The 12392-nt window shown below is 47.0% G+C and overlaps 6 protein-coding genes and 1 non-coding gene across 7 annotated transcripts; 5 read left to right on the top strand and 2 right to left on the bottom strand.

Annotated features, from left to right (window-relative positions):
• Nucleotides 1–145: 145 nt before the first annotated feature.
• Nucleotides 146–1872, top strand: PAAG_03331 (hypothetical protein; the record flags this gene model as incomplete). The annotated part of the gene is made up of 4 exons (XM_015844927.1): nucleotides 146–292; nucleotides 371–660; nucleotides 767–1584; nucleotides 1712–1872. 4 exons carry the CDS (start codon nucleotides 146–148, stop codon nucleotides 1870–1872), a joined length of 1416 nt encoding a protein of 471 aa, XP_015701901.1.
• Nucleotides 1873–2424: 552 nt separating this feature from the next.
• Nucleotides 2425–4236, bottom strand: PAAG_03330 (dihydrolipoyl dehydrogenase; the record flags this gene model as incomplete). The annotated part of the gene is made up of 4 exons (XM_002794739.2): nucleotides 2425–3264; nucleotides 3347–3829; nucleotides 3941–4020; nucleotides 4095–4236. 4 exons carry the CDS (start codon nucleotides 4234–4236, stop codon nucleotides 2425–2427), a joined length of 1545 nt encoding a protein of 514 aa, XP_002794785.2.
• A 1634-nt stretch (nucleotides 4237–5870) lies between these two features.
• On the top strand, nucleotides 5871–6074 carry PAAG_03329 (hypothetical protein; the record flags this gene model as incomplete). Its single annotated transcript, XM_015844926.1, has 1 exon — nucleotides 5871–6074. The coding sequence occupies one exon, from the start codon at nucleotides 5871–5873 to the stop codon at nucleotides 6072–6074; it is 204 nt and encodes a 67-aa protein (XP_015701900.1).
• Nucleotides 6075–6396: 322 nt separating this feature from the next.
• Nucleotides 6397–6660, bottom strand: PAAG_11583 (hypothetical protein; the record flags this gene model as incomplete). The annotated part of the gene is made up of 1 exon (XM_015847206.1): nucleotides 6397–6660. The coding sequence occupies one exon, from the start codon at nucleotides 6658–6660 to the stop codon at nucleotides 6397–6399; it is 264 nt and encodes an 87-aa protein (XP_015703115.1).
• Nucleotides 6661–7974: 1314 nt separating this feature from the next.
• On the top strand, nucleotides 7975–9776 carry PAAG_03328 (hypothetical protein; the record flags this gene model as incomplete). The annotated part of the gene is made up of 3 exons (XM_015844925.1): nucleotides 7975–8422; nucleotides 8499–8725; nucleotides 8814–9776. The coding sequence occupies 3 exons, from the start codon at nucleotides 7975–7977 to the stop codon at nucleotides 9774–9776; spliced, it is 1638 nt and encodes a 545-aa protein (XP_015701899.1).
• Nucleotides 9777–10829: 1053 nt separating this feature from the next.
• PAAG_03327 (hypothetical protein) lies at nucleotides 10830–11660 on the top strand (the record flags this gene model as incomplete). The annotated part of the gene is made up of 4 exons (XM_015844924.1): nucleotides 10830–11078; nucleotides 11133–11309; nucleotides 11430–11476; nucleotides 11546–11660. The coding sequence occupies 4 exons, from the start codon at nucleotides 10830–10832 to the stop codon at nucleotides 11658–11660; spliced, it is 588 nt and encodes a 195-aa protein (XP_015701898.1).
• A 408-nt stretch (nucleotides 11661–12068) lies between these two features.
• On the top strand, nucleotides 12069–12156 carry PAAG_11582. The gene has a single exon. It is a non-coding gene; the product is annotated as a tRNA-Lys (tRNA).
• Nucleotides 12157–12392: the final 236 nt, after the last annotated feature.

Genomic DNA, 12392 nt, shown 5'->3' with positions numbered 1-12392 from the left:
TATGTGTGGTTTGGCTAAATAATGTCCGCCATGAATAATTAGGATACAAAGTGTTAGCTTCTATCTGGATATCTATACATGTAGCGATCACTGACCTTCTTGATTATATAGATACACTTCATCCGGCTGTCAGATAAATACTCCCATGGACGCCCAGATTGCTCAATTAATTCAAGGAAACCTGGAACCATGGCCGTCCGCCTGGGCCACATTAGACCAGAACAAATATTTGACCCTAGATTCCTACGAGGATACAGCGAAAATGTATTGCAGCGCCGTCACCAGGTTCATTGTATGTCCACATATATATCCCCGAATCACTACGTCTAATTCGCTCTTATGCACTTCGAAATAACAAAACATACTGCAGAACTCAATCAGACTCATCACCGGTCCTCCAAGGCAATTTGTCTACACTCCGTTACACGGAGTGGGCTATGCAACCATGTCCCGCCTTTGCGAAGAGTTGGGGATAACAGACATGATCACCGTGGCCGAACAGCAGGAACCGAATCCGGATTTCCCAACCGTTGATTTCCCAAATCCTGAAGAAGCCGGCGCATTGGATTTGGCCATGAAAACCGCCGACGCCGTGAATCGGAGCCTGATCATCGCCAATGACCCCGATGCTGATAGGCTTGCCGTGGCAGAGAAAGTCAAGTATGTCACAATTCCCCCCCTCCACTTCTGTGTATGGTTCTGCTACATCTGATCCCGGCCGTTATCCACTTGCCTAACACAACAAATGTCTTTTACTTAAACTCAGTGGCATCTGGGTGAAATTCACCGGCGACCAACTTGGCATCCTCCTTGCCTCTTACATGCTCGACGCAATCCAAGCCGAAACCCAGACCCAGACCCAGACCCAGTCCCAGACCCAGTCGCAGTCCCAGTCCCAGCAAGAAACCCCCATGCGACACACGAAAAAGATCGCCATGCTCACCACCGCCGTCTCAACAAGCATGCTCTCCAAACTCGCCGCAGCCGAATCCATCCACTTCCAAGAAACACTGACTGGCTTCAAATGGCTCGGAAACGTTGCCAGGAAACTCCAAACTCGGGCCTCTGCTGACGGCGCCTACACCATCCCGTTTGCTTTCGAAGAAGCCCTCGGCTACATGTTCCCTGCAATCAGCTACGACAAAGACGGCCTAACGGCCGCCATGGTATTTCTTGCCGCCGAAACAACCTGGAGAGTCCGCGATGGGCTAACGCCGTACGAGAAGTTGATGGAGCTTTATGGAAAGTATGGGTATCATGAGAGTTTGAATGGATATTTTGTTTCGCCGAGCAGAAGGGTCACGGACGAGTTGTTTGAGGGGATTCGCAGGGAATTCGGGCCTGCTGCCCGTGCCGATAGTGCCGGTGATAATACATCCATGGGAAGTATTGGGTCATTGCCGATTCTGCAGTGGAGAGATGTGACGCGGGGAGTTGATGTGGGAGAGGATTCGATTGCAGCTGACGGTCCGGGGAGTCAAAAGCGGCTGCCCGTTGATCCGAGCAGTCAGATGCTGACGGTGTGGTCTGAGCGGGGGATTCGGTTTACGCTGAGGGGCTCGGGGACAGAGCCAAAGGTTAAAGGTGAGTTTTGCGTTTTTCTGTCTTTTGTCTCTGCACCGTTTCACTCTAGCAACACCCATCCACGCCATGGTGTAGTTATTTTTGATGCAACTGGCTGGCTGACTGGCTGATCATCTATTGCTACTAGTATACATTGAGAGCTGTTGCGACTCTCGCGAAGAAGCTGTCAAGGCCGTCTGTTACGTGTTTACGACTGTGCTGGAGAATTGGGTAAAGCCGTATGCCCCAACGATGACGTGGGCGAGAGAGATGGTTACGTCGTCTGGACATGTGCTTCGTGCGGCATAACGGCTGTTGCAGTGTTTCCCACAGATTTTCTCTGTGGGGATTCAAGTTTAGTGCATGGCATGACGATAAGAGGGCTTTATGCATGATAAATGGCCATTTAAACTGAGTTTCAGTTGACATGCACATCGAATTGTGGTCATGATAACATAAGCTGGGTAAATGTTAGACATGTATATAGTCTTAAGGTGTGTAAGTACTTGTTTAATTCTCTTAATCTTTATTTTTTTTAGTCTTTCGCTGTACCAAAAGGAAAATCAAAAGTACAAGTTTGCGGGATGTTTATATGTAGAAGCTTAAGGAGGCAAAAAAAAGGAGAAAAAACGGGTCTGTTATGACACATACAAAATACATGAAAAGAATTTAGACAGGATAAAGAAAAGGGGTGTGTGGGAGATCGGGGGCTGAGAAATGGTGTGAAACATTTCGGATGATATCGTTCAAGGAGGGGAGGGGATTGAAGTGAATGGCATGTGCAGGTTAATCAAGGTATCGCCAGTAGAGCGACAACAAAACACACAGACACACACACATAAGAAAAGGGACCGTACACCTCTAGAAATGAATCGCTTTCGAATACGTAGCCATAGCCGCCTCCTTAAACGCCTCTGATAGCGTTGGGTGAGCATGGCATGTGCGGGCGACATCCTCACAGCTAGCCCCATACTCAATCGCCAAGGTGGCTTCGGCAATCATCTCCCCAGCTCCCGGACCAATGATATGTACACCGAGAATACGATCAGTCTCCGCATCCGCGATGAACTTCACCAGTCCCTCCGTGTCCAGATTGGTCTTGGCGCGCGAGTTTGCGGAAAACGGGAACGTGCCAACGCGGTATTTGATGCCCGCGGCTTTGACATCTGCTTCATTTTGGCCAACCCAGGCAACTTCGGGATGCGTGTACATGACACTTGGGATGGCTGCATAGTTAACGTGGCCGTAGCCCTTCTTGATGTATTCGATGGCGGCGACGGCCTCTTCCTCCGCCTTGTGCGCGAGCATGGGTCCGAAAGTGCAGTCGCCGATGACGCGGATATGCTGGGACTTCGTTCGATATTCCTGATCAATGACCACGCGACCCTTCTCGTCGACCTCGACTCCAACCTTGTCCAAACCTAAACCTTCTGTGTACGGTCTGCGGCCAATGGCGACGAGGACAACGTCAGCGTCCAGTTTCTGTTCCTTGCCACCCTTGGCGGACTCGACATTGAGAACAACGTTTTTACCGCTGTCGTCGCCAGATGTGACCTTTGTGCCGACGAGGAATTTGATTCCTTGTTTCCCAAGGATTTTTTGGGCTTGCTTGGAGATTTCAGCATCCATGCCGGGACCGCCGATTTGGCTGAGGAACTCAACAATTGTGACTTCCGCACCCAATCGGGACCAGACAGACGCCTGAGTTGTGGGTCAGAGAGCTGGATAAATAGCCGGGTGAAGCAACTTAGGGTAAGAGGTGAAGAGGTGAGAGCAACTATACCATCTCCAGACCAATGATACCGCCACCAATAACAATCATTTTTTTTGGAACTTCTTGGAGTTCCAAAGCGCCAGTGCTTGTGATGATGCGCTTCTCGTCGATGGTCAAGCCAGGGAAGGGAGTAGGTTCGCTTCCCGTCGCGACAATAATATTTTTGCCTTTCAGAGTGCGCTCACCACCTTCCAGCAGATCCACCTTGACAGAGTTCAGGTCGACAAAGGAGCCCGTTCCCTTGACATATTCGACTTTGTTCTTCTTCAGGAGGAACTCAATGCCTTTAGTGAGACTGTCAACGGAGGACTCCTTCGCCTTCATCATTTGCTCGAGGTTGAGCTTGACATCACCGACTTCGATTCCGCGCTTTTTGGTGTCATGGAGAATTTGGTGGTATAAATGGGAGTTGTTAAGGAGGGATTTCGAAGGGATACATCCAACGTTCAAACATGTGCCGCCCAATTTCCCTCGTTTTTCGATACATACCGTCTACCCGATGGTAAGCGCGGTTAGACATGCACCTCAAGACAGATGAAAAAATAGTCGTCGCCAGAACCGACCGCAACAAAGGACTTTGGGAACAAAAGGATGCTGTTATACTTTCAAACCCTCCTGGCCAGCTTTGATAGCAGCCACATATCCCGCAACTCCACCACCTATTACAACCACATCATGTTCCTCTGCATTTGACGTTATGATGTCAGTGATGTTCTACAGTTGCACCATTGAACGGGAGGCTGAGGTCGGGTCCCACCTGAGCTGGTAGCGTAACCTCTTCTCGAGTGTCCAAGTACATGGGGCCCGGAGAGAACAGCGGAAGCAGAGCATATCTGTGATTGCCGCATCTGCCGGCTAATGGAGCGGCCAGCCAGGCGAGGGAGGACGGGCCGAAACATAGCTGTGATGCTCGAAGACATACGCAAGTGGGAGCGGACAAGAGAGAAGCGGGACGTCTGGACCTGTAGATAACAGCCAGACGTAGAGAGGAGAGTAGGGAGACGGCGCAGCGAGAATACAAGGCGAGTATGGAGAGAGAGTGCTGTAGATGCTGTTTTGTAGGTACGGGATCGATGCTTTGACGTTCCAAACCAAGTCAGTTAACTACGTTGGGAACCGGAGATGAGGGATTAGTAAGCGCAATCACCTAACCAACCAGCTAACTAGTTAATACTAACTAACCAACCAACCAACCTAGTCAGAGCAATTGTCCTTGCGGGAACTTTCCATCTGCAACATCAACAAGACCGACAAAAGACAAATAACGAGAATTAAAATTGAAAGTTAAAAGGGGCGTGAGTTAATCCAGTGGGAATTTGTGCATAGAGTTCACCACTGCCATGAGCAGTGCTGGCGTGGATAGTTACACATAACTGCCAAGTGGCTGTCAGATCTGTTAGTATTTGCCACGAGAAGTCTTTAAATAGTTACTGGGAGTGAAAACCGAGTATTAAGGGATTGCGGCCGATTAATGGATGGATGTATTTGAACATCTGGACACAGACGTCCAGGACAACAAAACAAAGCCTTCTCCTGTGCCATGTGTTGAGTCTTTCCCTTTCCTATGTTATGCATCTTTGAACCACCCGCCACTCAAAAAAAAGCAATCCATCTGATTGTGTTCTGAGGGATGCCTGAAATTTCCATGTTCCTTCACCTCAATCTGGACGGTTGAGGATGTATCTGCTGGCCACGTCTGAAGTGCTTCCCAAGGAAATGGGCTGGCTGTACGTATGGGCGCTCCACCCAAGGAGTTCCCGCTACCTGGACGAGGCCACCATGATTCTCCCCCAGTCAAAAATTTGTCCCATTCTACGATCTGCTCCTTCTAGCTTCATCTTGGAAGCTTACGATGAATGGAGAGCATGAGGTTGACAATCGTATCGCTCGCCAGCCATTGGTTTTGGACCAACATCAACTATATGGTCTCTCTATAGGAGAACTCCCAGCTGGTGTTGGGATGGATTTCTCTCTGTCAAAACCTCCATGAAAGAGCATCATCAATTACAGGATACATCCATCTGCAAAACCCAATAACAAGCTCATTACCACGGAAATTGCTGAGCAGAAATCTTGCGGGTAATTCGTTGCCATTGAGCTTACACTCAATTTACTAGGTGTTGTGATTGCCTACTGGCTTGAATTGTTGGTTGTTTTTCAAGAATCCTGCTAAGCTAAAGAAAGCGCTTTCACACATCAATTCCTGCTGGTCTATGTATACGGGCTGCGGATCGGGAAAACTGCATCTTGGACGCCGGGCGCAATTTGGTTGTCTTGTTACGGATCACGCAGGACTCCTTTCGAATGAAATCTTACGGGGCAAAAAAGAAGCACTCCAAAATAGAGCAAAAGAGTTCATTGCTAATTGCACATAAAACACGAAATCTGCCGACTTCCCCCCCCCTCTGTCCCATAATGTTCGAATCCATCAGCGAAAGGCGACCCTCTACAGTTTCGGCATCTCCAGCCATCGCCGTCCCAACGAATGGTCTGAGCGTTGTATCCGGAAACCAATCAGCGCAATCTCGAGGATATGGGTCTCCCTTTTGCAGCTGATAAACCCCCCTGGACTTGGGATGCAGACCGCACTTTTGCGCAGATCAAGGAGGAGAACCCAGATCTCGTCCTGGGGACGGATAGCCGTAAGTCCACTAGTGTTGTTGATGATCCGGAGACGGGTAAGCTGCGGGCGAGAGAGCTGATTGGTGCACCCATGGAGTTGACTTTGGGAGGATGAGAAGCGGAATGGTAATGTTGGGGATCATCCTGGTATTTCTCACACGGGTGTATAAGAAAGTCCCTCCATAAGGAGGTTTGAGGTTTGAGACACAAAAGCTTAGAGGAAAAGGGAAAGGGAGTTGGATGAGATATATTCCCGAGAAAGCTCTCTAGATGTTGAGGCATTGTCGCCTTCTTTTTCAACTTTTCCCCCATTTAGTGAGAGGAATTGTCAAGCCACCGCGAGAGTGTTGCTTAGCCCGAAACCTCTCATCACGGAAAGGCCCCGCAACCATCAACTAGAATTTCTCATATAATTTATATAGATCTATTTCTTAGGTCTATTGGCAGGTTCTAGCAGTATGACCAACTATATTACACTTGCTGCAGCGTGGTGGAGCTCGCTTTCTAGGCGGCTGGTTCGAATTCTCTACCCCCTCCTGTACAGCTTGATCAATTGCTTGAGCCCTAGCTAATCCTTCCTCAGCTGTTAGAACTCCATTCTGAGCTATAAATGTATGGGCTTGCTTCTTCTTGCGCTTTTTCTTCTCAGCTGCAGCTCTCAGCTCCTTGTTTTTCTTTGCTGAGACAGCAGCACTGTGCATGGCCAGCTGACATCATTTAGCCAGTTGAGTTGACTCCCTCAATAACAGTCACTCATTCTCAATTTCCTAACTGCAAAAACACTGGCCTGTCATGTTTCTCAGACTCAGTCACCACCTTGACTGTTGATATAACCCCCCTTTGAAAGTCAGTCTCATCAAAGTTGTAGATATCCTCATCCACAATGCCATATCTCTCTATCATATTCTTCACCTGTTGAAACCACTCTCATACAATCTTAGGATCTTCACATAAAGCTCATTCTAGTTGTATTTGCGTGAGAATCTAGTCTTTAGTTCCTATAATAGGTAATGAATCTTTGAACCCATTTTTCTCCCACAGTAGATTCAACTCGGGTAGAAAATAGAAAATCCATCATATTTCATACATTTTCAATTCGAGGAGGCTAACCCCTCTCATCCACGGATATTTTCATTGGACTAGATATTCTTCCTCTATGGAGGTCAGCTTTCGATTAGAAAGTCGAGCATTTGAACGCGTTTTGACTCCCTTGATTCGATCGCATACGGTCGAGGGTGGAACACCGTACGTTTTGGCAGCAGACGTAATATATGAAATTTGACCCATTTTATAGGCCTCAATAGCTAAGAAAAGCCTCCCTCCTTGATTAGAACCTTGATCTGTTGATTTTGTGGGCATATCTAATGATTTGGTGAATATGAATGGATTTGGATGAGAAGAAGTTACAGAAAGGTGATTCAATACATTAGTTACATCAAATCAACCAATGAGAAACTTTGCTTCTCCATCTATCATAATTTCTGGAGGGAGGTTGAATTCATGTCTGTCTTCTACACAGGAACTCAAAAGAAGAGGTCCCAACCTAGGTATCTAGGGATTTATACATTTCCTCAGCTTGTGTTATGTTCATCAGAGACAGTTTGCTTTCCTGTAGCTCAATTACCTGATAACACATATGTTCATTCATTCATTCATGCCTTCTTATTCAACACAAAGAAGAGATGGACAAGTCATGTAGTTGAGACGATAACTCAGCTGTCTCTTTTTCCCCCTGTCGGCTTCGAGGACTAACACAACACAAACGCAAAAACTGTCAAAAATAGACACATATATAAGAGACAAGGCTTGGTTTTTTTTTTTTTTTTTTTTTTTTTTTTTTTTTCTATATCTTCTGCTACCTCTTCTTCTTTCTTCTCTTCAAGGGCATAAACAACAAACCATTGCAGCCTTTTATTCAACAACTTTCAAGACTAACAGCCCCCTCTCCTCTCTCTCCCCAATCAACAAATACGAAGACGGTCGATAGGCCGGAAGCAGGAAAATCATCAAGCACCATGAATCAAGAACTTGATAAGAAATTCATAGATGAGGAGTTCCCCCCCTTGGGGACTACAGGACTGCTTCCTCCTCTGACCATTAGGACTCCTATGCAGAGCGGGAAGCAGGAGACTTTTTATTGTACCCAAGACCAGCCATCATTGTCTCAGGGTGTGAACGGAGCTTTCTCCAACCACCAAGGATTGTTGCAAACAGAGAAACGCCATATCGGGCATGCTTGCGGTAGTGATACCCGACGCTCATTACTACCACTAAGGCAGACTGTCGCAACCTTGGAGCAAGGGATCCCGTCTCCCAATGCTATTGAAATGACATATAAATATATGAATGTCTTGAATTCACTTGTTGCAAAACAAGATAGGCTTGGGGAGTTTGGGTATGTCCTGAAGCCGCTATCACAGAGCGACTTGGAAAGGAAGAAAAAGTGTGAGAAGTGCGGAAAGTGTAAGTCCGCATTCCTACTTCTATTCCTCCATTGCCCCGGATGGAAAATACAGTTTTATGGACTAACAGACAAAAGCAATGGCAAAATATCTTCCCAAGGATGGGAAGCCACTGAAGGCTGAGGGCGATAAGCCTAGCAATGGTTCGGGAAATTCGGATGGGAATCCCGGGGGAGCTGAAGGGGAGTCGCGAGAGGTCAAGAGCGAGGTGAAAGAGAAAGGGGAGGAGAATGACAAAAACTCGAAACCGAAAGAAAAAGTCATTCGGTGCAAATTTCACCCCGGAACACGGTTGCCAAACAAGGTATTGTAAACTCCTGCCACATCAACATAAAACATGCTTTGATATAGATATATGGTTGTCCGGGTAGCTAACCAAAAACTATCGCGAGCTTGTTAAGAAACGGTCATGCTGCGGCAAGCAAATGTGGGAGAAGCCTTGCGATGGTGCTGAATATCATCATGCTCACCACTATTCCCCAGGAGAACTAGCACATCATTGGACATTCTATCCAACGCCACAAATGCCATGTCATTCCCCAGACATACGAACAGCGGTTGCGATTGATTGTGAGATGGGCCAGGGCGCATCTGGAGACTCCGAGCTCATCAGGATTACGCTGGTAGACTACTTCTCGTCGGCCATACTCATTAATAATCTCGTCTACCCAAGTGTAAAAATGGAGCATTTCCGGACAAAGTTCTCCGGTGTCAGAAGAGAAGATATCGAAACTGCAAAGAAAAGAGGGACTTGCATCATGGGAAGAGACAATGCTCGGTTAGCAGTGTGGAGGTATGTAGGACCTAGCACTGTCGTCGTCGGGCATTCCGCCAAATATGATCTGGAATCCCTCCGTTGGATCCATCACAATATCGTGGACACCTACATGATTGAAGCCCTGATACAGAAGGAAATTGAGAAAGAATATAACAAAAAGCAATGCGCTTCTGTGAAGGACGGGCAGGTGAATGCCGAGAAGGACAGCACAGCATCTGATGGGCTATCGTCACCATCACCCTGTCCAGCCGTGAAGTACGGTACTAGAGACGCAGGGGACAGACAACCAAATGAGAATGAATTGCTGAAATTTGACAAGGACAGCAAATCATCAAAGGAGTTGGAGGGCTCAGGGGTAAATTCAAAATTGGATGAGACAGGGGTCAGAGGAAAGCAAGAACAACAACAGAGAAAGAAGCCGAAAGGGATGGGCAAGCTATCACTCAAGTCGCTTGCCAGGGAAAAACTGGGTAGGGAAATTCAGAGCAGGGGAAACAGAGGGCATGACAGCCTGGAGGATGCCCTTGCAGCCAGAGATCTGGTTCATTGGCATGTTTGCAATAATTGGAAGACGTAAACCGTTGATGTATACATACTGTAGGGTGTAGTTCCCTTTGAGAGAGACGGAGGAGAAGAGGACGCAGAGTCTCGGGCCGTGACGACTCTCCTCCCAAGTTTAAATGACTAACCTACGGAGCAGTTAGGTATTAGTTAACTACAGATTAGCATGTAAAGTGCTCACTCTAGAGGTGTCATCAGCAGACAGCCAGAGTACTCCCATTGATGGGCCAGCAACCTCACTTTTAATTTCAACCACTTGGCCTCGCACCAGTTTCCTCAGCACCACCCTTTCTTTAATCAGGTTAACTTTTCCTAGCGAAGGAAATAGGAAGCGGTTAACGGTTAAAATCTTTCTCTATACCATATACCTAGGGGTGTAGCTGAACATAATTCGCAGACATAATTGGACACTGACCAGAGATCCAGCTGTTTTACCTGCCTAATGAAAGCGAGCTAGAACTTCGGAAAATTCATCGAGGATATCAGAATGATTTTTTGTGTTTGCTCTAGTTTTGACCTTCTTTCTCTTCTCCTTTCTCTCTCTCTCTCTTTCAGTTTCAGCTGCTATTTTTCACAGCTGCTAGCTGGCCCTCCCCGGCACCGGCATGGAATGGCAGAACTCTGGAGTTCATTGCATTTTCTCTATATCTCATTCTATCTATCCATTTACGATACCAGCTCAACTTTCTGGCCGTCCTGGTGGCTGCTGCGGCAGGCGGAAACGGAGGCGCTTCCCTCCCCCTTCCGCATCAATGGGGCTTTTAGGATCCGTGGTGGATCGAATTCTCCGCGAATTAAACAGCTTCTGCCCCTTCCTCGTTTGCACCCCAGGCCGCCACTTCATCTGAAATACTGGAGAGGGAAGCAACTGGCTTGCTTCGTCATCCTTTGCATATAGCGGATATATACCTAGGTGTCTGCCTAGAGATATTCAGATATCTCTGCGGGTAAGGAAAAGATGCTTCCTATCAGCTTTTTACCTATCAATCCTCCTATATTCTTTCTTATTATCTTTGCTCTTCTGTTGCATTAGACATCAGTGCCACCATTTTCTCATGCGTGGGGAGGAATGGCGAGAAGGGGAAGGAGGAAGCTCACAAATGTCCAACACTCAAGAAACGTGATTCGTAGCGAGCGACGTGAACAGCCGATGACCCAGCCATGCTATGTGACCTATCGCATTGTAGACGGGATTCTGGTGGAGGACCAACAGTCCCAGCGACAGAATGTCGATGACATGCAAGAACTTGTTTCTGCTGAGAACGGCCAACTGGAGCAGTTGAATCAGCCTTCCTCAGACCGTCCTTCAATCTTTGAGGTAACGACTAGCTCTGTCCATGAGAGCTATTCTTGTACTGATACCGATCAACAGCCAGTTATCCCATCATATTATACAAACTATCTTGTTGGTGACGGGCGTCCATTGGAGGAGGACCAGCAACCCCAGCAATCAAGAATTGAGGAAATACAAGAAGACATCCCCTCCAAGAGCGGTGGTGAACAGGGGAAATCTCGTCGCTCACTTTCAAAGCCTGTTTCAAAGTATGCGGTAAGAACCGGTGCCGCTTGTGGCAATTACTCCCACGATGATATCAATCAACATCTAAATACCCACCCCACCCGTATATATTATGCAAACCATCTTGCTGACAACGTATGTCTGGCGTAGGACCAGCAGACCGGGGAACCGAGTCTTAAAGAGTGTGCTTTTTTAACGTAAGTCATTCCCAAGATCGTGGCCAGTTTTTTTCTGCTCTCCCTACGTGTATATATACCGGCATACAGGCATACTTTCACCTTCATACCTGACAAGTTATCAGCCAGCGCCTCAAATTCAAATGTCTTGTGCCGGAATGCGAGCATATATGTAAGACTTACTCCAGTTATCGTTACCATCTAAAGTCCAAACACCCCAAAGAGGGGGATGATTCGCTGTTTTGCCCGGAAGAGGGTGTTCGTATTCAAAGGAGAAGGGGAAAAGGATGTCATCGGCTCTGGCGCTCCGTCGACATATCGCTGCGTTCCACGCCTAGCGCGAAGATATTTAGTTGAAGGCTGACTGGGCGGGGGTAGCCTGAGAGAGTTGCAACTGTTCTACAGCAGGCATTCATTTCATGCTCAGGATGATACGAATTAACGTCTCCGTTATAAGGACAATTGAAGGTGTTGGTTGTACTCTTATACTCTTTCCGTTCATAAGGATAACTATTTTCTGCTTCCATAACTACGCGTTACTAAGCCTGGCCGGCGGGAGCTTTAAGGGCTCGACGAGTAAAAGTGCTCTGCGGAGTTGCGCTGGTCGACTAGAGCCGGGCTAGCTCAATCGGTAGAGCGTGCGGCTCTTAGGATCACTTCGTGTGACCGCAAGGTTGCGGGTTCGACCCCCGCGTTCGGCTTTGCTTCTGTTTCGCATTTTTATCTCCGCCAGTATCATTGATTTGCTTTATTATAAACATTGCTGTCTTTCATCACATTAGGTTCTTTACAATTTTAATATTATTCATGTAACTATATTTATGTTTTTTAATTAACTAAAGCAATGTAAAAAAAACAATAAATTAGAAATAATATAAAGATTATTTTTTTTTATTTATTTATAAAGCTATAAAATATAACGTAATCGATCACTGAG

Source organism: Paracoccidioides lutzii (genome assembly GCF_000150705.2).
Source record: "Paracoccidioides lutzii Pb01 unplaced genomic scaffold supercont2.7, whole genome shotgun sequence".
Classification (NCBI taxonomy): domain Eukaryota; kingdom Fungi; phylum Ascomycota; class Eurotiomycetes; order Onygenales; family Ajellomycetaceae; genus Paracoccidioides; species Paracoccidioides lutzii.
Note: the sequence above shows the minus strand (reverse complement) of the source record. Positions and strands in the feature narration are given on the sequence as shown.